We start from the raw sequence: 24,762 nt of genomic DNA on the forward strand, positions 1-24,762 counted from the left end.
CATAAGGATTGGTAGCATGCATTGTAGCTAAGGGAAAAGCAGAAAAAATACACCTTCTAGCAACTCTTTAAATGTCTTATCACTTTTTGTACATTTTTGTGACCAGGGAACATTGACTAAGCTCTGAATTCATGTCCAGCTCCATGTGTTCACACCATTGAAGTGGCAAAGAAACATAATCAGTTAAACACAAGTCTTTTCTTCACTGGTTTCAATGGTGCAATGAATCCCTCTTACCTCACTGACGTCAATACCATTGTTGACAGACCACGTCGTCTGGAAACACTCCATCATGCGTTGCTCAAGAGCCTTGGGCAGCCGGTGCACCCGGATGAAATCCTTCAGATCCTTTGTGCGGGTGTGGTAGAGGGAACGGCGTGAGTACATCCGCTGGATGATGGCAGTCACATTACCAAACACCACCGCATGCATTAATGCTGCGGAGGAGACAGACAAAGAGATCAGAGTACAGATATGCATGATATTTGTAGGAAAAGGGGCAGTTTAAGGTTATGTTCTGGTGAGATTAAAACAGCTTCAATTACTGGACAAGTGGCAGCTCTGGTCAAAAGTGGAGAAATAAGTGCTCTCTAAAATGAAGGCAAGTACAGCCTCACAGAGCCACTAGTGTACTGTACAGTCTTCCTTGGAGCATATTGGTTATGTAAACCTACATTACACTTTGCCTCTATGCTCTGTACCCCATCTCAAATTATAGCTCTACCAGTGATCATGTTCTCAGTTTAGGGACTTTGTACCATATAATCATTAGTCTAGGCTAACACGTTTTCCTAAACATTTTCAACAGTTTTTCTTGCCACTGACTGGTTTGGAGTTGAGGTTAAGCCCACCTCCAATCAACATGGTGCAGATGGAGAAGATCTTCTCAGAATCCGTGTTGGCTGAAACGTTGCCAAAGCCCACACTGGTCAGACTGCTCAGAGCGAAGTACAGTGACGTCACATAGGAGCTCCGGACAGATGGACCGCCGCTCAGCGTCGTCCCCGAGCCGTTTGGAGTCCTCGCTCTGGTCCTGCTACCGTTCCATTGGCCTGAGCCCAGCAAACCCGCCCCATTCAGTGGCTCCAACCCCGAGCCGTTCCACTGGCTGTAATTGGTCAGTCCTGCTGTCACAGTGCCTTGAGGTGAATCAGAGACGCCCAACAGGGAGGTCAACGGTGCCAGGAAGTACGGTGTTCCCAAGCGTTTGGCCAGTTCATGGAGCCAGCCTGGTGGGGGAGGAGGGGCAGACATGAAGAGTTTGTCAGTTTAATGAGAATGCATCCATGCTTGTTAGATGACCTTTACTGGAAGGCTTCATTAGCCATGGTAACAAGGCTGGAAGGGCAGAGTAATTATTTCAGGGTTGGTGTTTGTGTCTTATAGAGGAGTACAGGACAGACACTGCATGCTAGCATTTCTGATAATGTCATTTTACTCAAGGTGCAAATTCATCTAGTTTTTTAATTTGTCTACTTCGTGTCTATTATATTGTTATTTTAAAGAAGTGTCTGAGAAATTACACTTATTATTATGCGCTTATAGAATGTTAACTGTAAGCTGAAGAGAGTGTTTGGTTGAGGGGTCAAAGTATCCTCATGAACTTCGAAGGTTTCAGTATTTTCAGGTTCACAACTTTTCACACTGCAGTTATGTTGTTATGTGAAATGCTAAATGGATCACATTTATAAAGCACTTGTCAAGCTGCAGACATCTACCTACGCACACACTCGTACACCAACTTTGGTGAAGCAGCCATAATCAGGGGCAATTTGGGTTTAGGTGTCTTTTGTGGATACCTTTTCTGTATTTTAATCAACCATTTTCATCCCCCATTCCTGCTCTGTTGTCTCTTCCTGTGTCACTCCACTTTGCTGATTTTAATCACTTGAACAGGGTAAATGCCATTATCACATGTACCGCGCAGTATTGTTGTTACCGGTGAGCACAGTAGGAGGGGAGACACATCACCATAATTAGAAGTGTTTTCTCAGTAAAAAGGACACACACACAGACCTCATGCTGAGCATATACATTCATGCTCTGCTCTGGATCGGTTAGAATGATACAGACAATCTTTGTTTTAGTCTCTATCTTTGGTGTTGAGCACTAACTGTTGTGGTGTTTTTGTAGGGCACTTCCCAGAGGCCACATGTAAAACATTTTTCATCTAATTTTCTGTTAATGAAGGATGGGCTTGTGAAGGCCCTCATGCTATTAGCCATTATTTTTAGCCACACTAGCGACAAGGCTCAGATGGATTTTCATGAAATAGACAGACAGTCATGGTCCCCTGAGGATGAATCCTACTGACTTTGGTGACTTTTCATCTGGCACCACCATGACTGAAATATCTTGACAACTATTGAGTGGATTGCTGTGAAATTTCAAAAATAATTTGGCCTCTTATTAAAAATACTATGCTTGCTTTATGGCTAAATAGTGTTCATGGGATTGGAGGTGAATCCTTTAACAAATGCAAAATTACGTGACTGTTCCCACAATCTTTTCCTAACCTTAACCAAGTGTTTTAAGCCACCTCATCTTAAACATTGTTTATTTTCCTGACCTTTAACCATACTGCCTGCAGGAGATTAGTTGGTCATGGGGTTTAAGGTTTGTCAATTTAATGAGCAAAAGCTTAATAGATTGGGTTTATAGACATTGTGTGAAAGCACAGTATGGCTGCAGGGTGATTAAAATAATTAATTGCTACTTTTATTGAGTAAAAATGAACCATTACAGTGTTTTAACACTGTCCCTCTGCTCCTTCCATCAAACAAAACCACTTAAATCCTCCAGTGACGTTGCGACACATACACACAGACACTAACCTACGTCCCAAGAGGCGATGCTATTACTTTCGATCTCACTGCGTCCGATGAAGTACCAGACGCAAGCCATCCAGTGGCCCAGCAGGGCGAATGTGGACATGAGCAGAGTGAGGACCACAGCACTGTACTGGGAGTAACGATCCAGCTTTTGTAGGAGGCGCAAGAGGCGCAGCAGGCGCACCGTCTTTAGCAGGTGAACCCCAAAGTTCTGGGAAAGAAGAGAAGAGGAGTCATGGATTTGAAGGTATGAACACATTTTACACAAAATATAAAAAGGTGTGGCTCACTGGGATGGGATTAGTTTCTCCAGGATTGGCAGACTATTTCCTGTGACTTGAATTAGGGATTGATCAGGTTTAATCTTTAAAACGTTCCCCATCAGGAGGCAGTTGAGTAATTAGAAATTACCCATGCACACTAAGAATTTTAATCAGTCACCTTGATGGTGAGCTATGATACTGGGGGACCTGCTAAACAATTGCATTCATGGTACAGGAAAATAGTCGAAAACTCACATGGCTCCAAGGATTGTCTGAACCTTGAAACTCAGATGGGATAACAAAGCACCCCAGGAGTTATCTAATTTTAGTTGAGGCTTTTACCAGAACAGCTATTCAGAGAAAATCACTGCTATGATCAGCCTAGACTGCATTGCACCTTCATTGATTTTCTTCCTTACATCAGTTTTAACTTCGGACGCAATTCCCTGCTTATTTTACTGCCCCATAAGTGGTCCATTAATTGAAGCCGCTAGCTTGCTTCAACACAGCTGATAATGAATTACACCACACTCAGACAGGATTTACTTCTCTGGATATCTACTTATCCATTCAGGGGATTTAAAGGACCAGTGTGCAGTATTTAGTGGCATCTAGCGGTAAGCTCGCAGATTGCAACCAACTGAATACCCCTCCCCTTCCAAGCTTGTAGGTGAACCAACAGTCACCGTGAAACTCATGAAAAATGCAAAAAGCCCTCTCTAGAGCCAGTGTTTGGTTTGTCCATTCTGGGCTACTGTAGAAACATGGTGATGCAACATGGGGGCTCCGCGGAAGAGGACGCGCTCCCTATGTAGATAATAAAGGGCTCATTCTAAGGTAACTAAAACACAATCATTCTTATTTTTAGGTGATTATACACTAATTAAAACATACTACAAACATACTTCTGCCAAGTCCGTTCTGCTACATGCCACGAATTCTACACACTGCACCTTTAAGTCTGCACAGGTGTATACATATCTCTGCTTTACACCAGTAAAGTATAGACAACATGCGCTTCAAAATGTAACATTGCAAAAAGCTCTGCTTCCTGTTAAACCAATTACACCAACATGCAGCAACATAAAACAAAGAAAAGATGTTTTCTGTTATGAACCATCTTCTACAGTTTTGCTGAAATTGTATTATAAAATTGCCTAACATTTCCCTTGCTATTATGACAATTGAATCATCTTTTGACCCTCCAGCTTTATTTCCCTTTCTCTCTAAAGTGAACAGTGTTCCAGTATCTACTGTATCTGCTAAACAGCCAGCAGGCTCTGCACACAACATCATCTGGCTAATCTACTTGCCTCCACGTGCAATTTGTCTTAAGTGTATACATTTATCAGCTTAATTACCAGCTACTTAATAATGAGTTTCTTGTCGAAGCTCAGACCTTCAATTTTCCTCCCTTAAAGCCACTATAGCAAATAGTGAGAGCAGGAAAAGACAGGATTTAAAGAAAATACTGGGCAAAAAGTGTGTGTGAGTGTGGTATGTGGTGTGTTGTGCCTTGGTGTGTTCCATGTACATCTGCAGGCTCTGTCATGGTCTTGTTAAATCAATGGTGAGCGAAAGTCGAACAGCAGGAGAGTGCTATCGATAAAAGACTGAAGTCTTTTACAGCAGGCAGAGCCCATGGAGACTTTGCCTATACATCTTACATACAGTACACACATATACACAACTGTACAAATGAAATTATAATAAATCGCACATAAAGCACACAGAAGTGCAAGCACAGTCAAACATGTACGATTTATGCACTTCCCCCACTCTCACATATACACAAATGAGCACACGTTATATAACAAACTATAAATTATGTTGTATAGCTGTGAGACTCACCACACTGATATTGAAGGCGTAGAGCAGGTCAAAGGGCAGGGCGGCAATGAGATCCACAAACAGCCAGGATGTGACATAATGGATGCAGATGGAGCGGGCGTCATACACAACCTGACCAGACGTGCTCACATAGGTGGTTCGGAAATTCAGCACAATATCTGGGCGCACAACACACAACATATCACTTCAGTGAACACAGTCTGGAAACAATGAATGCTGTTTAATTGTGCTAATGCTTGAATTTTTTAAAGTGTAATTGACTCTCCTTGAACCTGTTCCAACATGCATCCTGGATAATTACAGTCAGTTTGGTAGAAGTGGAGAAGTATTTAAAAGTGCTATTTAAAGCAATAGTTTGTCATATTGGGGAATATGCTCAATTGCTTTCTTGATGATTATTAAAAGAGACTTATCATGCTCATTTCCAGGTCTTTATTTATATTCTGGGGCTCTACTGGAATATATTTGCATGATTTACAGATAAAAAAAAGAAATGCTTTATTTATCTTATTCTGGCTCTTTATGCAGCCCCTCAGTTCAGCCTCTGTCTGAAACAGGCTGTTTTAGGTCCTGTCTCTTTAAGACCTCCCTCCCGATGACATACTCTGTTCTGATTTGTTAGCAGCTCCGGGGGCTACATAAACAAAGAGTAGGAGTAGAATTTTAGTTCTTTTTTTTATTCTGTACTCGAAATAGCAACTTCTCAAATATAGTATATAATATGGTGTAAGTGGACAACTTGAGTTAGGGGCTTTTGACTTGGCATTTTTACATACATACATCTCAAGTTTTGGAACTTTGACCATGTTTAAAGCTCACCAAATGACATGTTATAGCTCATTAATTTAGACCATACAACAAACAGAATGTAAAAACATGTAGTTTTACAGGGGGGTTTCATGTCGGACTATTTCTTGGTCCAATACAGTGACTTCCTGTAGTTGTGTTGTCACTGTGAGGTTGCCAGCGTAGACTCCAAGAAGTCACTGCACCTGGCCAAAAGGATTTTATTACCTTTGGGCAAAGTCAGGCTAGCTGTTTCCCCCTGTTTCCAGTCTTTATACTCAGCTAAGCTAACTGCTTCATATTTACCATACAGATGTGTGAGTGGTATCGATCTTCTCATCTAAGTCTCAGCAAGAAAGCAAATAAGATTTTTCCCCCATTCCTTTAAAAACGCCTTTAAATTAGTCTTACCGATAATAAAGAGTATCTCCACCAAGATATCACTGACACTCGGGGGGTTTCGTGCTCCTGAGCCGCCGTCCTCTCGTACCTCCACCGCAGTGAAGCAGACATTGTAGGGAACAGTGATGGCAACGTAGAAGGTGGCCAACAAGATCAGCCAATCCCAGCCGGCCTTGAACGCACCGTAGTGGAGGAGGATGAAACGGGACTTCTGGACGTCCGCAACTTTGTACTCGGGGACCGGGTTAGCATTGGCTCCAAGAACACTCTTGTTATGGTGTATAGAAACACACTCGCACACATTACTAATCAATCAAAGCACAGTGAATACAGTAATAAATCTTACACAAAATAAGTATAGACAGTACATGTGTCCATATTTTGTATTTACAAAGTAATCATAAAATATAATGTGTTCTTGGTGGCAAAAATGTTAAAAATGACGCAAACTGATGCAAGAGGAAGAAATCCTTTCAACTATGATACCTGATCAGGCGGCCCCCTCAACAAATTCAGCTGATAACTGAAAACTTTTCGTGCAAATTTCTTCCCTCTGAGGTCCAAAGGCATTCAAATTAGGGCAGTTTGCTCATTTTGTTTCATCCCAGTCGCTTGTATTTACTAAGTTTTCATCTTATTGACTCAGAAGTTTATGCAAAGGCTCAGCTGTGTGTTTAATCTGCTAACACCTAATTTATATTCCTCCGTATCAAAAATACATTCAGTGAAAGACTAAAAGTTTGAAGGCCTTGCTAGTTCCTCCTGTAGGCTGAAATGTTAATTAAACCCCTGCAGTACGAAAGCATTGGGCAGAACAAACAACTAACTGACGATGTTGCTATACTAGAGTGTTACGAGTACTGTAGCTAAAAACATAAATCTGGTCTGGGGGTGGCACCAGAGGAAAGGCCATGTGGTCATGAAAATCAAAAAGGTTCATCTTCTCAGGGGCATGACTGTGCTCAGCAAATGTTATTATATCTGCCAATTACATTTTGAAATGTTGGTCTGAGGTTAATCAAAAATAAATATCAGCACTAGTATTATGCTTTAGAAACCCCGTAAAGATACTTGATAACTAGAGCAAAAGATACTAAACAAAAGCCAAAGCACGTCTCACATTGTTGATCTTGAGCTTGCTCTTGGTCTTGTCCTGTTTCTGTAGGTGTCCAGACAGCTGGTAGAGGACGGCCCGACTGCGGCGGCGCTCCATGTTGAAGCCTGAAGGGCGGCTGATCTGGTGGATCTCCAGACCGGTTTCCTCATCTGAAAACAAGGACATAAAACTGAAGAGACACATAGACATGTGGCAGAAACTTTACAAATCTGTGGTTCTGAAACTCATGTCTAGAGAGGATGTAAGAGCAAAATGAGAGAACTGATGAGGAATATTTTAGTTATTGGTTTAATGGTTCCAAGTCACCTTCCAAGCAACAATGTCAATACTAAAAATAGACAAATGGGTATCTGGGATCTAATCTTACCATATGTTTATGGTCATTTTTGTGCTTTTGATTTTGAATCATAATTCAGATTTAAAAGCCCATATAATACATTGCACAATCTATGAGGATATGAAGGCACTACAGTGGGTTGTTGAAGCCATACTGCATATTTATTCCTGCTGACTGCTCTGGTGAGTCATGATAACACATCAAATGTGTAGAGCAGTTCTTCAGAATCCCTAAACTCAACATATTGGAAATCAATTGACAAAATCTTCTGCTGAAAGCAAAGATTTACCACTTATCCCTCAAATCACCTTGATATAAAAAACAGACATCTGCTGACGTACCCATTCATAATTTAGGTGCTCAGGTGTTGGTTGGATTTTTTGTCTGAATTTACTTCAGTCAAATACTACATAATATATAATAATCGATCACTTACTATCACTTATTGAAAAGTAAGACTGCTGGAAAAACACCTACGTTATGTATGTACTGTACATGTAACACAAAATTAAATGTTGTTATGTGTTGTGGTTCTCATCAAGCACACTAGAGTATTGTGAACAATGCTTTTTCATTTAGGTTTATACAATAAAAAACAGGCCGCTGTAAAGTACTATCAAATTCTATACGATTAAATTACCTACTATCACTTAAACAGTAAATACACTGTAACATTAAGTCTTTTAATATTAAGGACATGTGTGTAGAGAGATTGGAGAGTCAGTAGTGATGTCACAGACGTGGGTGAGTCTGCCTCTGTGACTTAATCCCCAAAAGGGTGAATTGTAAATTTAGTTGTTTTGAAACTGACCTTACTTATCTTACCTAACCATCCCAAGGATTACCAAGCAGTCCACTGGCAGCAGAGCATTTTCATACCAAGCTTCACTACTGAGAAATAATTTACCACACTCAATCAGAGAGGCAAAAAACCACTTAGACCTTTAAATCAGGACTAAAACCCAACCTACAGTTAAATAATTAAACCCTGTTTGCAAAATCTGTACTTTCTTTAGTACTGGTTTCTGTCTTGCCTTGAATTTTTCTTTTTCTTTTATTGCTTGTATTGTACTTCATCATTTATTCTAAGGTGCACTACCCCCTTGTAAAGTGTACAGTGGCTTCTGTGATTTTTCACTTTCAATAAACATACTTATTTACTTACTTTATCTCATAAAATGAAACCTAAAGAGAAGACTAGACTCTCCAAAACCTAATAATGTGCTACTAAATGAATAATCTAGGTTGTATGTGCATTTTTTGCCTATCACATAAGTATACTGTATGTCTGTCACGCACAAATACATTTGTGCTCCCAAACCCCCTCCTCATTATCAGTACCAGCAGATATCATATTGTCTACTGGTATTGTAGATTTGTGACCCAGCTGCACAGACTTGATTGAATCATTTCATGTGAATTATAGTGGAATTGAACGATGCTTCAGTCTCCCTTCATTTTGTCATTCTCTCACCAGTGTCAGATTCATTGCCATGGTCGTGGTCCTTATTTTCTGTGATGTCCTTTTGTGAGACCAGGAACAGAACCACCTCGCTCTTCTCGTTCTTTATGGGTACGATATCCAACAGACACCAGAACTGTGAGCCTGTCCAAAGAAAACAGATTAGAACATTTCAGCCTGAAGAGAAATACCCCTGCAATCTACAAACATATCAGTTTGACTGAAAGATAATATATCTTGACAGCATTAAACATAATTAAATTGGACAATATCCCCAGGCTATCCAGTCTTACCACTCTTCTTGTACAGGATGATCTCAGTCTTGAACTCCCGACGTTCATCCAGAGCTTTCTGCATCTGCGAGGTGAGGCGGTCGCTGGTCTCGCTGCCATACAGGAAGTGACACATGCAGCTCTTCTGCATCAGCTCGCCACGGGCGAAGCCGGTCAGCTCACAGAAGCCATCGGAGCAGTAAACTATGGGATACAGGGACTGGACCTGGGCATTCCCCAAGACAAAGTTACTGTCTGGAGGGGAGGAAGGATGGGATGGCAATAGAGGCAGGAGAGAAAACAGAGGAAAACAGCAAATTTGCACATTAAGGAAGATGAAATCAGAGAATGTTAGCATTTCTTTCTTTGAAAAATACTCAAATTGATTAATCAATTATAAAAATAAATAGCTACCAATTAGTTTTCTGTCAATAATAGACAGATTAATCAACTAATCATTGCAGCTCTAAAATCGACAACTTAAATCTGACCATATTTCCTTCTGAGACCACATGTTGGTTCATGTTTAAGGGCCATCAGGATGCTAACATGGGATGTTTAGCAGGTTATTATGTCCACTATCTTACATCCAACAATTGCTAATTAGTACAGCTGAGGCTGACATGAATGTAATTTGTTTTACAGGTATTTCGTTATAAGCTTATTGGACAAATTAAACTTTTGATCTGATGATGGCACCTAAATGAAAAGTCAGGAGATGACCACTCATCAGAATTCATCCTGTGGGGAACATAAACATCTGTCTCAAATTTCAAGGCAATTGTCCATTCAATAACTGTCACGATTTTTCAGTTTGGAACAAAGTTTTTGACCAACCAACAGACCGACCAACTAAAACTGCTTGTACATTTATATGTCACCTTCAGCTGTTATTACGCGCTGACACCAATAAGTTTTATGAGCAGTAGCAATTGCTTTGATGACTTTTTACCCCAAGTTTATCCTCTCAAGCTACAGACAAAGTTGACCTATCGCTGTGATTGGTGGTATTGTATCTGCAGACACATTTGTATTACTGCAACCTGTTTTATAGAAAAAAAAAAAAAAAAAAAAAAAAAAAAATCATCTATATTTTGGGTAATGTGTAATTATAACAGTCTTCTGAACAGACGCTAGCAATGAACATTGATCACAGATACAGTAATAAAGGGCAATGTTCTTTTTAGAAGAGATATAAATTCGATATTATCTAAGAATCAGGCCTCTTCCAGTGTAACTAAATATGCATAAATAATTCAGCAACTGACATAGATTTTCTAAATGTTTAGTTAGATTAACACTATTATAGAAAACGCAATACTAATTTCATCATCATCTCTTGCTAGGATAATATGTTCTAATATGAATACAGAGCTGGAGTCCTGCCAGTTGGCTTTGTTTTGTTAGCTTGCAACAACTAAAACTATCATGAGACTTGTACACAGGCACTTTGCTGCAGTTGTTTTACTACACCTCCAGTCATATTCACGCTACATGCTTTACTCAACAATGGGGTCATCACCTACAATTTCCCTAAGATGTCATGTTAATTCATAGAAAACATGATTAAAATTTTATGCATAGCTCTCCCTTTCTTTCACAACATTCGCTCTCGCTCTGTGTTCGCCTCTACATTCAGAAAAGGCTTTGGTGTAATTCTGCTCACTTTGAAGAGTTTTCCTCCGGGAGATTTTAACATGCCTGCCGCTTTTCAATGAACTTCGTGTCATTACCCTTTCTTTATCTCACCCTATTGTTCTCTTGAAATAATCTTTTCCTTTTCTTTGTTCGCCCTGTGCGTCTTCCCCACCTCCATCTGCCTCTCTGCTCTCTCTGATATTTCAATCTTCAACAGCTTTCTTATTTTATCAGACATCGTATGAATTTTGGCTACACAAATAAACTGTTTGTAGAGCTTAGAGTTGCCAGGTTTAGATTTCAATGTAGCATGAAGACGTTTCTTTATGTTCACAGCCTTGGGCAATACTTAACATTGCTCATAAGAATTTTATTGTGCAGAACAGAAACAAATGAAACCTGTGGCATCCTGTAGGCTATATCAGAGAGGTAATTTGGGATCTTCTCCTTCAGAATCACTTTACCCCCTCTTATATGCATATTATACTCTTATATGTATATTATGTAACTAATTGCGATATATCTGATATACCTATTTGTCATCTTAAAGCAGCAGAATGCTGTTTCTTCTTCACTTGGTCCGAGTCTATGTATAAGGACATGAAGATGGATGACATGTGGTGCATTTATGACCCCTACAGTACAAATCAGCCATGATAGGCACAATGAGTCACCCCTCCTTGAGGAGCTGCTCACCCACCAAGTATATTTGGGGTTTCTGCAGAGTGTAAGTGTCCTGTGGTGCTTTAAATGTTGCTTCAGTGGTTCTTCTACCCTAATAAGCGTGAAATCAACTCATTTAAAACCCCTATGTGTAGACTTTTAATGTGATTATAATGTCTTTCAAATCATTCTGATGGCATATATCTTTGTTAGAAAAATGAAATAATGTTGGTTGAAACTGATGCACTTTTTGTAATGCAATGCAATGTCTTTTATATGCTACAATTGAGAGGTAACAAACATGGAAATTTATAAAGTGGCTTTAATGATCTTTACTATATGTAGAACATTACATCATGAATGATCGACGACTGCATGCTGTCTAAAAATAGTTCAATCTGCCTTCAAAAGCAAATATTAGCTGGACAATTTAAAGGATAAAGGATCATTCTGGTTTATTGCAACTTATTTTTGTAGCTTTGACCGTCATTTCTATCAGTTATGATAACTGACCCTAACCCTAAACAAGCCGATCCAGGAAGTCTGACTGTAAGCTGTGGCCATTTACAACAGACAGCGTGGGTTTGTCTTCATTTTCTCTGCTAAATAAGTTAAGCGTTCTCAGATTTCAGCAGTTAACTTGGTGAATTCAGTGTTATCATAAGCAGAACTGCAGGGGCACAAATTGAGTGAAAAGACATAAAAGCTGAGAACAATCAGAAATAATAGGATTCATGTATGGATGACAATATTCCAATCTATTAATGGATATGGAATGTAAAACACAAAAAAAACAAAAACATGCATTTGAGAATATGTAAGCCGATAGCCGGGCTGTGATATAAGAAGGGTCTCTGACAAATGGAATTATGGGGACAATCTTGAATAATTCATTACGAAAGTGAGTTAGGTATGATAGGTGACTCGCACAGCCAAGACATTTATTCCACTGAGATCGTTAAAGTCCATATATAAATGAATCTGGAGGATTGGAGCACTCTCTTTGAAGAATGTGAGCAATAGAGCAGGCTAGTAAATGATTGAATGAGAAGGAGAGAGAGAGATGAATTAGTAGACACAGAGAGAGTGAGATTGCATGAAAATGAACTGAGGACAATGAAATTTAATAATTCATGTGTTAATAAAGCATTTCCAGTGTAAACGCACTTGCCAAACCTCATTGTTGCACCACTCAGACAAGAACTACAAACTGCCTTTCAATGCAGGAGGCTTATGGGAAGTCATGCATTTCCTCTGAGGCAGTACAAGAAGATATGAATCACAATAAAACAACTGACAAAATTAAATACCACAACATGTGTTGTGTTTAAAAAGATACATTTGTTCACTGAAGCTCAGATTAACGCACATCCACACATACAGATTGCATTTATACCTCTTACAATGTTTCTGTGAGGAAGAAATGATCTCGTTCGTCGAGGTAAATCTCAGTGGGTGGAGCTTAATAGCCATAATGTTTTTTGTTTTGTTTTTGTTTTAATTCACTAAAGTCTCCCTCCACTAAAAATGTGTTTTTCTTCTTGTTCCTACATGCTTGAGCTTCACTGTGCAGAGTTTGACAGCAGAAGGTTGTTTTCCCATTCATAGTCAAAGTAGAGTGTTTTATATACAACTTTAAAACCTGTCTGGCGGGGATCTGTAAAGGAATAGTTGGACATTTTGGGAAATACGCTGATTTGTTTTCTTGCCAAGAGTCAGATCTATATCATGTCCATTAGAGCTACAGCCAGCAGTCCGGAAGCAAGCGAGGGGAAACAGCTATCCTAAATCTCTCAAAAGGTAATCCAATGTACAAAAATGTTGTGGACTATTTCTTGGCAGTGACTTCTCAACATGATGACAATATACTCCAGGAAGTTACTGGCCGAGTAATAGCCTGGCACATAACCAATAAAACCTTTAAAAGTAATTGAGGTAGCTAATTTGCATACTGATGAATTATGATTATAATAAAAAATAGTAATGAATAATTCATTATCTCTGTCATTTAATTGCATAAAGTTTTAAAGTACATTAAGGGTGTATTGTTTTAAGTTTCTGAGATTAGTCAACATGCATGTCGGCTTTGTTTGTGTGTCACTTTTACCCAAACTGATCATTTTTCCTTTTCTACATGTACATGGTTTAAATGGTTTTGATATGACAAAGGCATATCCAATTATACATGCATGTATGTATGTGAGAATTGTGTCCCCACTGACCACAACAAAACAAGATAAATAAGTAAATGCTGCCTAAAAAGGTTTTCACTGCTCAATACATCATGGCAGGCAAGTCTCAACTGTGTGTCAGAGGCAGCTGTTTTTTTCTGCTCAGCTTCCTATCCAAATGTGCAGCCATTAGAACAACAAACCACCATGGGACTTGAGATGCAACAAGTGTGACGTTGCATTACTCACATCAAGCCAGATGGATTTGTACTGACAACAGCAACCACAATGTCACCGCCTTGTTGTCAATTGCACCAGGTGTGTTAAATAGATGTAGAAATGACTGTAATAACATCTGATGATACAAGCTGCTCCGTGAGGCAGAAGAGGAGGGAGGCTGTCCGAGATTTTGAACACAAGAATGCTGCAGCTGGAAAATTTGAGGAGTGTGACAGCATATAACAGGATTTGATGAATCATTTCTCCCACAAAAAAATTGCCTTGTACTTTTGCAATGATTAACCGGTAGAATAGAAGAATATATTAATATTTAACAGTGAGCAGTGAGCCCATTTTGGAAAACAGCATACATGAGGCAAACGTAGTACCTTTTATGGGGCCTCTTACATCAGAGCTTTTAATGTTAAAGTAAAGAAAGTTTCTGGATTTTCTTAAACACAAAGAACCATTATCATCACACAGAATCAGACTTCTGGAGGTCGGCCCCTGATTTTGGACGATATTCTTTATGGATCTGACACAGGGTCACTGTCATGTTAAACTGAACTGCCATTTCCTTTGTCAAGTCTGACATTGTGTTTAGGGCTGCTTATTTTCTCAATTAATTAATTGGTAATTTGATCTATGACATGACAGAAAATGGTGAAAAATGTTGATTACTAACTCCTAAAGCCCAAAGTGACGTCCTCAAATGTCTTGTTTTGTCCTGAGCAACAGTCCACAACCCAAAGATATTCAATTTACAATCATAGAAGACTAAAGAAACAGTAAAATGTTCACATTTGAGAAGCTGGAATGAGTATTTTGGCATTTCTTCTTAAAAAATCACTCAAAACAATTAATAGTTGACAGTTAATTTCCTGTCAATCAACTAATCACTTAATTGACTAATCTTTGCAGCTCTAATTGTGTTCATGTTAGCTGGTTTGTATAGGAAGTGGGGGGCTCTTCTGTTTTGCCTTAACTAATCACTAATGAGTGACATATTGTATCTATTAGCCAATGGCATTTTATTTTCAAAATGGACTCTGTGAATAATTTTTAAATAATTTGCTCTTTAACGCTAATGATGATCAAAAACTCCAGAGGGTACCGTTAACATTTTTCATGACAACTGAAGAAATATGAATATATAAGAGTTGTTATTCTACAGGTAACAGTAAATCTCTACCATGCTTGTAGCCATATTTGTTGCAAATTCTGTCACTATTTTTCTGGATTTGGAAGAAGACAGCCCCATTCCCCAATCCCACATACAAAGCTCCAACTGGTTTGGATGTTTTCCCACCATGGAAAAAGGTTAGAAAAGGGCTTTCCCTAAACTGTTGACACACAATTGGGAGCATACTGTTATATGAAATATCACTGATGCTGTAGCATTAACAGTTTTCCTTAATGGAAAAAAGGGGACTTGCCCAAACCATGAAAAACAGCCCTAGATTACAAGTACACAAAGTATAAGGACAGGTAGTCCACACACTGTACTTTAGCTGTACTTACAGTTGTATTAATGGATAGACAAATTATGTTGAGCAAATATATTTAGTACAAGGTACCTATAAAATTGCATATGTTAATATAACAGCAGCACAGACCCTCATCAGTGAGCTGTGTTGAGATGATGCAGCTGCAAGAGCCTCATACAAGGCCTAAATGAGATCTTTCCACCTGGATATGTGATGTTTTCTGCTACTACACTGTGTGCAAGGTTGCAGTGTCCGTTATGTGGATATAATGTTCAGCCCCATACTTACATGACCATTTCCCCCCAAAGACATGATCTGGTTTCAGAGAAACAGTTCCTATCCACCCTTATTTTCCTTCTACTCTGGCCTCACGCCGTGATCCTATTTTCTCTTGTTGTATTCAATTTCTGCACATTCCCCAGGCACAAGGCAGGCCTGTCACATCCATACTACAATCCAGGTGTAATAACGTGCGAGCAGAACTACAAAACCACTCAGACTCAGCCCCTGAGCGGCGTAGGGAACCCTGATAAGCCTTGGTACTGAAAACACTGGCAACGACAGCCCGCCACAATACATTCACCATCACGCACAATATGTAAGCCAAACACACATGCACAAACATGTTTGTTTATAGCACTTTTTAAGGGAACTGCACTGACTTGCATTTATTCCCAGGTGGTTTATACCCTAAATTGGACCATAACTGATCAAAGTATCAAAATAATGTAATATTTTGATACCCTAACCCTACCCCCTAACCCTAACCCTAACCCTAACCTTAACCCCTAACCCTAAACAGTGTGCATGTTAAAATTCTGACTTTACCTTACTAATACTAATATATTTCTTAGAAAGTTGATGTAATATCAAATGGCAGTGCAAGTTTGAAGAAGACGATTGAAGATGGTTCCCCCAAAAAAGTAAGTCCATGTCAAAGAAATGAAAACATAAGCTGGCAAACAATAAAGAGATGGACACTGACAAACAGAAGATTCCTGCATGCAGGATTATTTGTTAGCAGTGTTAGAAGTCCTAAACCTTAACTGAAAACATAAATCTGTCCCTTTCAAGTCACTGCTCTGTGTCATTCGTTCACTTTTGTACACTTTTTTTTTCTTATGAGAGCATGAAGATGTATCCCAGCCCAACCAAAACTACTGTATGACCCCCAGTAAGTAGAGCAGTAGTCAGGACACAAACCATCAATATGAATACATAATATACTGCATTCATATGTGTTCTGCTGACATGTATTTTCATACAATAAAGCTCTGACTAACTGAAAATTGGCTTTTTTTTATTGATATCTTTGATGAGTGATTCATGATTTTACAGGCAAGGAAATAATCACTTTACAGGCTAAACAATCAGTTATTTAAAAGTCGATACATTAATGTAATAAAAATGGTTCCGGCACTAGCTAAATATCACCAGGATGTTTTATTGATCTGTGAATAACAGGATCAAGTTTTGAAATGAGCCAGTTTTTACATTTGTGTCCCCAGATGGCTAGTTTTTAGGGCGCAATACGCTTCAGAATATTACACTGTATTACATGGAAATATGCATATTTTAAAGTGTTTTTATGCCCAAAAGGAGGAATCACCATAATGTGACATGACATGCAGACATCAAGTCTCAGCAGTTTAATTTATATGAGAGTGCTGTTGCCCCTCTAATATTTACTACATTTTTAAAGAGGTGATTCATTAAAATCAGTGACCTTTGTACTCATATATATGTATGTAGTGGATTGAGATATCACTGGATGAAAGAAGGGGTCTAGCTTTCTACTGCAAAGTAAAAAAAAAAAAAAAAAAAGAAGAAGAAGAAATTCCCTGGAGTCTCCCTGGTTATCGTGCTGCATTAATTTTGTATGTTGAAGATGGTAGATCCCAGCTTCTGACCTGAATATACTGTTTTGCTCAGCTGCTTTTTAAAACTTAAAGTCAGTCACAATGGACACCTACAACAAACACAAATGTTGAACAATGTTTGTAGCTCATATTTCATATTCATGTTCCTAATATTTCATATTATAGTAGTCCATTTTGGAACAAACCAACACAAGTTTTTGTCACCATGAGAGTGTGTAAGATTTAGGGGGATCTGTTGGCAGAAATGGAATATAATAATCATAAATTTGTTTTAATTCGTGTTTAATCACCTGAAACTAAGAATTGTTGTGTTTTCATTAGCTAGAATGAGCCATTTATATCTACATAGGGAGTGGGTCCTCTTCCCAAGTAGGTCTATCTATCTGCGGACTCACGGTATCTACATGACACACCCACTTTACCACATGACACACCCACTTTACTACATGACACACCCACTTGGTTAGGTTTAGGCATGGAGGGGTGTGTGTCTTGTAGCAAAGTGTGTAAGTAAGGTGTAAGGTTTAAGGTGTGTTGTGTAGGACTGCAAGACGACAGATAGACCTTTCTCTGTCTTCCACAGAGACGCCATGTTGCACTGCCATGTTTCTACAGTAGCACAGAGTGGACAAACCATACACTGGCTCTAGTGACTTTCGCGTTTTTCATAAGTTTCACCTCCACCGTAGGTTCTCCTACAGTACACACTTAAAAAGGGGAGGGTCATTTAGTTGGTTGCAATCTGCATCCTCACCTCTAGATTCCACTAAATCCTACACATTGGTCCTTTAAGAGCTGTCCTTAGTGCTCCAGAATGGACATTTCTCAACCTGCAATTTTTTTTGTTTGCTTTTTTTTCCTGGTATTTCTGGAAGTCATTAGTGTGATGGTTTAACATGGCATCACAAGTCTTTCCTAGTCCATTTTGCTTGGTGTGTTTTGATTCATGGAGGCCTTGTCTAAACTGAAAAGAGACTCTTTTCGACCCCTCAGCATGCACACACTTTCTTGGCAGCACTCCTCAGACAGCTTTCTACAGTTATATAGTTATTTGGTTAGAGAAGCCCCTCATTAAAATTCCCCTACTGTGTACTCTTACTGCAGGCCTGCCAGAGGTCAGGAGCAAGAGTGTAATCATGAAGAAAGAGCTCAATGTGAGTGTCACTCCAGACTTCATTTTCTCACATGTGGTTGTCCAAGTGTGAGAAACTGCTGCTTACCAGAAGTCATCATTCATCTATTTATACCAGCAAAAGTTGAATTCACTGTAGTTGGTTCAGATTATGGGTAACAACATTTTACAATATACAAACAAGCATAATGTTAATACTTCAACTGATGAACAAATCATAAGCAATTAATATTAATGTATTATTGTATATATGTAATGTATTAATGTTTATTAGGGTTCATTATTTTCTGTCATTTTTCAATGCTGGAATCTTTGGTAATGCTTTGTTTTTACATGTCTCTTAATTTATAGTAATTTCCCTGGAGTAATTTGTAGGTATTTAATGGTACAACATATAAGAAAAAATGGGGAAAAAAAGTGTTAAGTTGGTTTAGTTGATATTACATTTGGGTTTATATGTAGATGTTAATTTGCAAACATTTTGAATAAATTAGATTCCTAATAATTCTGTAACAGACATAAAATACTTCAGTGTGTAAATTTGTGTGTCAGATTACATTTTAGCATATTAGATTCTAATTAGCCAATTTCCCATAAACTGCACTACACTTTGAAAAAAGCATTACAAGTTACACAGATTGTTACAGTTATTGAAAAAATGTCCTGGAAATTACTGTAATAGAGAATTAACCCAAACATAATGATTGGGAATTTATCACCTAAACCAACTTAACAAAACACTTTTTCCACTTTTTCTTATAATTTGTACCAAATTGCACCTCCCTTTTTATAGAATATCCTAAAAATTAAGTGTTAACTACCTGAAAATTACACTTCATTTCCAGGAAATTACAATTTTTTCTGTTCATTTAATCATTACAAAAAAAAACAAGCAATAATGATAGCAAAATGACCTTTTTCAACTGTAAACTGCTGTGATGTGTGTCCTCTTGCAGAAGGAAACATATCTTTTATGAATAAAGCTTGTGTCATTTGCAGAAAGCAGAGAGTCGAGTGTTTTCTTAGTGGTTGTTGGGCTCCACCAAAGCTTGCGACCAAAACTGTTTGTTATTCTAATCAACAGAATCTGTAGGCTTGGCTGAAGAGTGGACAGTGTCCCATATTTTGAACTGGAGCAGGGATATTGTTGTGCTAGCGCTGGAGGCATTGGATCTGTGACACAGGATGAGCAGGAGGAGAAGAACTCTCCAAGTCTTGACGAAGTGGGTGAAATCCCTGCTCGACTAAGAGAGTCCTGTGTCTAATGGATCTCCTCATGCCTCATGCAGCTGCTTTGCGGTTGCATGAAGTGATCAGATTCGTGGCTTGTGCAATCTGTTCCACTCTCATATTAGAGCAGAATTGATTGCTGTTGACACAAAATTAAAAAAACCTAATTAAATTACAGCTATCTCATGAAACTTTGCCTTCAGGGGTCATACAGAAAACATCACGATGCTGCTAAATATTATTACACAGTGATGTGTAATAATATCATTTAGCATTTTGGAGTAGAAATTCTATGACATAAATATAGTTTAAACTGAATTTACAGCTTTGGTTCAGAAAATAGACAGAACCTGTTCCTCCATGTATCCTTCATCCGCACTCACTGCTGCCTGTTAGTTTGCGCCTTCAGGACTGTGTTATGTAACAGTGTTAAGCTACAGTTTGCATATTGATTGACCGTCATTTCTGTATGTGTTTACTCTACGTGGACTTAATGCACGGACTGATGTGCAGGGTTTTGTGATGTATTTTGGGTGGAAACTGGTGAATAATAATTATTATATGGGTAAGAGTCTCTTTAACAGTCTGTGACAGTCTTATTAAACAATGTGCTCTGTCTGACTCCCTTCTGTCTCTTCCGCTCCTGAGAATTGTGTGTTACTGTGATGATTTTAATTAAAACTGAATCTCAGAGTTCTTTAAAGGAGCTCAGGTGCCATCTGTATATATTAATGAATGAATCCGTGTTGCCTTTAGCTGATGTAACCGTTTGAAATGTTTTGCTCCTATTGAGAGAGTTTTAAATGGTAAAGAATATCTCATTCCTTCACAGTGCTGTAAGGAATGAGCAAAGGGGGCAACTGAAAGCTCCATACTTACTGGGTGTCAACTGCTTTGAGCAAATTTAATTGGAATTTTGTTTAGAAAACCATTAAAGCATGCAGTATCAACTGATGATAAGGGGCTTAAAGTGAGTCCTTGTCCCAAAAAACCTCAAGTGCCTTTGAAAATTGAGTTTAATCTAATTACCACACAGCAAAGCTGGGACCAGGTAGTATTCCAGCACATTAAAACTGTGCACACTGCAGAGAGTAGGGGGAACAGGGGTTAATGAAGGCCCTGCAGCTAGTTTTTTCCACCGTGGGCCCTGTTAGCAGGTTACTTCAGCCATGACAAGTGAAGTATGATTGTGCAGTAAAGGCTACAGCATATTGAATCCACAAAATATTGATTTGAAATGGAGCCTTCCATTAATTGATTGACGGTTCCCAGTTGCATAAAGGTGGTGACTTCAACCAATGCTTCTGAATGGTAATTAATACACTGACTCAGAGCATCAATGAACACATATGCATTACCAGGGATTCAGTACATTGCAGCACAAAATATTATCACCATCAGGAAACCACAAATTTGCATTAGAAAATTAATAACATGTAATTATTTAGTTTGGTTTTTGCACAGTCTGTTGCCAGTGAATGTGGGTTAAGTATTTTGTCACTTACTTTAATATATAAAAAAAAATCTAATGAAAATAAACTCTCCTCATCTGAATTTTGTGCATACAGTGACAAAAGTGTGTCATTTATTTTTGCATCGGGCTCTTTAAAGACCAATTCATCTTTAAACTGGGGGCTCAGGTGGGCGCTTCATGAATCCAAATATGTTAATCACTGGTCTGAGCTTTCATTCATCATAATTCATTCATCAGTCAAAGTATCAGCGCGCTTTGCCTGTAAATGTCTTCAGATGTCCTCAGTTCTCATTAAGCGCTTTGGAGGTGGACTTTGTATTTTGTTAGATTAGTTCAAATATTGCTCTATTTCATTAAAGAGTCTTCCGAGTAAATAAACACCTTAAAACATCCATTGCGCAGTTTGAATAGAAGGCTAATTCAAGATAACAATTGCACTCACGGGTCCCATCGAAACGAGTGGCGATGGTATCCAAGAACGTGTTCTGTGGCGCGATCAGACCCCGCATCACCGGCATCCGAGACCGGGTGGAGCCGCGTCTTTCCCGGCGCTCCGAGCCATGGCTCTCAGCGGCGGTAGACACGAAGCCCGGTAGGAACTTGGACGTGGCCCCCGGCGCTCCTCCTAACCCCTGGAGGAGGGAGCCGAGCCGAGACACCCGGGACTCCACGGTCCAAAACTAACCAACGACCACCGAGCAGGTGATCCAGGCTAAGTGGAGGAGAGAGGAGCCACTGGAGGCTGGAGGGGAGAGAGGACGGAGGGATGGAGGGATGGAGGGACCGCGGAGAGGATGGTCACATTTACGCACGAATGTGCTGCAATGCAATCCCTCTCTCCTCCTCCCCTTGCCTCTCTCTTTCTCTCTTCCTCTCTTGCACAAACACTTTTTTTCTCTCTCTTAACATTCCCCTCTTTCAGCAGTGAGGTAAACCACGCTTTTTCCAATCGCTCTACCCTTCGCCCCCCACCCCCCCTTTTCCTCTGTGCCAGTGCTTCCTCTTCCCTCTCTCTCTCTTTGAAATCCTTCACCTCTCACCCTTTGATGTTCTGATGAATGCCTGTTTAAAGCGGGCAAATGAAAGTGTCATATTGTCTTTTATTTCGGGTATTGCTCATGAATTCATTTATTATCTCCAGCACAGCCAGCCATGTTTCACACGTGAAGCTGTAAAATCTGTCACTCCAAGAACAAAATGAATCATATACAGTGAGAATGGACAAAAGATTAAAACATCAATATTGTGATGAATATCATTTTTCACACCTGTAATGTTATATTCCACATGTGCCTATGTGATTTCTTCACATGTTCAATGCATACACTGTGTACACATTTTAACAAGGCTGACAGTAGCTGACTATGAACTGGAGAAAGGAGGTTCAGATACAGTAAGCTTTTATAAGAGACCTTGTCAAGGTTTTTCAAAAATAATGAATAGACCAACACACTTTTCTGAAAGGTAGCTTAGTGTTAAATCTCAAAGGGCCCACAACAAAACTGTTTTGTTTAAGGTGTAATGTGTTTCGTGACTCGACTCATAGTTCTCGACTCACACCAGTTGTTTTACCCCATTACCTACAACACCTCCATGTGCGCTTGGTGGAGAGTATAATTTGATATGTGTAGCTATATGTACTATAGGGACTACTGTATATTGATCAACAGCCTGGGTTGTTTGTCTTTGAGAAATGCTCTCATTTGATTTAAAGGAAATGAAATTGAAATATAAATAAAAAATTTGATGCTTTTATCATGGCGTAATGCTGACCACAGACAAAACTATGCATTTGTTTTCTAATTTTACACTTAAAGGCATTCAGAATGAAAGTCTATATTAAAGGATTTCATACAGCAGGTGTACCCTCTGCCCTTCCCCTTTGGCTGTGGCCTCAAACTATCCTGCAGTGACTATTTTTATTCAAACAGAAAATCCTGAAAGTGGATATTTTCACATTTATTTTCACGGTAGCTGCCTCAGATTTCCTAAAGGTCTTGTTATTGCCAGCTGTAGAAAGTAAGTAAACCTCTACTTCACTACATTTTCAAAAGGCAAATATCGTACTTTGTCTTCCACTTAATTTATATTATAACATACTTACCCTGCACATCAAGGTTTACACGCAAAACATGATCATTCTACAAAACTAGAATTCAGTAATGTAACACTCTGCCTATATAATGCTTTAATCTGGATACTTTAAGTACATTTTGCTGGTAATACTGCTTGTATTAGCAGTACTAGAGTATTTTTACACTAAGGTACATACTTTTACTGAGCTAAAAAATTTCAATTTCCTCACAACTAGTAATTCCAATTTTAGTAAGAGATTTTCTGTAGAGACCTCTGGTTTACATGACATTAACCATCATTATCACCAAAATCACTGTTGGTAATTTATATGTTTATATGTTAGTAAGTAAGAAAGCAAACCAGTGGAGTCAACGATTAATTCAAGCCTTTGTTAGAGAATCTCGCTGCTTCTAAAACAGGTTCAATATACAGTGAGGAGGAATAGACTGAAAGCCCAGAGAGCTAGTGTCTGCAGATAAAACTAAGCTAAGTTAAGCTGTCTACGCCTGCCAATGTCTGGATTTGCTGCAAAGACAAAGGAAAGATGCAGGAGTTGCTGGTGCACAAAGCCATCTGCAGAGAAGAACAGGAAGAAGAAGAAGAAGAGGTGGAGAGCTCCTCATTAAACCACTGCAGCAGAACGGTGTCAATCAAATGGGGGGATATAAGGGGGAGGGAGGAGGGTGGTGGATGGGGAAATGTCCAGTTTTCTCAGGAGAAATCAGTTCCAAGTAAGTTTCAATGATATCAGTGCAATTATCTGATCCAATTATGATCCTGAAGGTTAAAAAAATACACCATGTTCTCCTGTTACCATCAAAGTTGAGGCCACTTTAGGAGTAAGGAAACAGTACCATCTACAGGTTATAATGCGCAAACAAAACTACATTAATGGACGATTAAATTTTTCAAAGTTGTCTTAAAACAATCAGTCAGGCACCCAAATTAACACTGATATGTGTGTTTCTTGCTGTAATCATTCCTCCTGTTCATACTGACCATTAAAAGATCCCTTCATGATGCATTTACAATGTAATGCAATGGGAGAACAAAATCCACAGCAACTTTATGTGAGGATGTTATGAAGCTTCATCCATCCAAATCACATACAGTCAATGTATGTGGTTAAAAAAAAAAAAAGTGTTACCTTACATAATTTCCCATAATTGGTTTAACTGGTTTTCTTTAGACACCAAAGGAATACAATCTGCATCAGGGCTCCAGCCACAAGATCAATGCAGCAGTTCAAGGTGTGGATTCACAGGCAAAAAATGTTGAGTAAAAGCAAAGCTTGGCAAAAACACACACTGGAGGCAACTGAGAGAGAAAGGCAGGGAGGATGGCAGATGAACAACATAAATAGAAAATGGTGAGAATTCATGAAGTAAGCTTCTGTAGAAAGTGGCTTAATCAAACTGGTCATTGACTTTGTTTCCAGCCCCAGCTGGACCCAGGGTAAGACCTCATAGCG

General features: G+C 39.0%; 1 protein-coding gene across 1 annotated transcript in view; it reads right to left on the reverse strand.

The window, feature by feature from the left end:
* The window catches only part of LOC137177237 (potassium voltage-gated channel subfamily H member 8-like), a 38,640-nt gene extending 16,629 nt beyond the window's left edge, over positions 1-22,011 (reverse strand). Inside the window, exons 1-9 of the mRNA XM_067583412.1 lie at positions 21,658-22,011; positions 9,343-9,576; positions 9,062-9,193; positions 7,254-7,399; positions 6,143-6,401; positions 4,946-5,103; positions 2,835-3,042; positions 852-1,229; positions 238-437 (exon numbers count right to left, since the gene is read on the reverse strand). Coding sequence (XP_067439513.1) covers positions 238-437; positions 852-1,229; positions 2,835-3,042; positions 4,946-5,103; positions 6,143-6,401; positions 7,254-7,399; positions 9,062-9,193; positions 9,343-9,576; positions 21,658-21,733 — 1,791 coding nt within the window. The 5' untranslated portion in view covers positions 21,734-22,011. The remainder of the gene's footprint in view (positions 1-237; positions 438-851; positions 1,230-2,834; positions 3,043-4,945; positions 5,104-6,142; positions 6,402-7,253; positions 7,400-9,061; positions 9,194-9,342; positions 9,577-21,657) is intronic.
* Between the last annotated feature and the right edge of the window lie 2,751 nt (positions 22,012-24,762).

Source organism: Thunnus thynnus, chromosome 24 (genome assembly GCF_963924715.1).
Source record: "Thunnus thynnus chromosome 24, fThuThy2.1, whole genome shotgun sequence".
NCBI classification, from domain to species: Eukaryota; Metazoa; Chordata; class Actinopteri; order Scombriformes; family Scombridae; genus Thunnus; species Thunnus thynnus.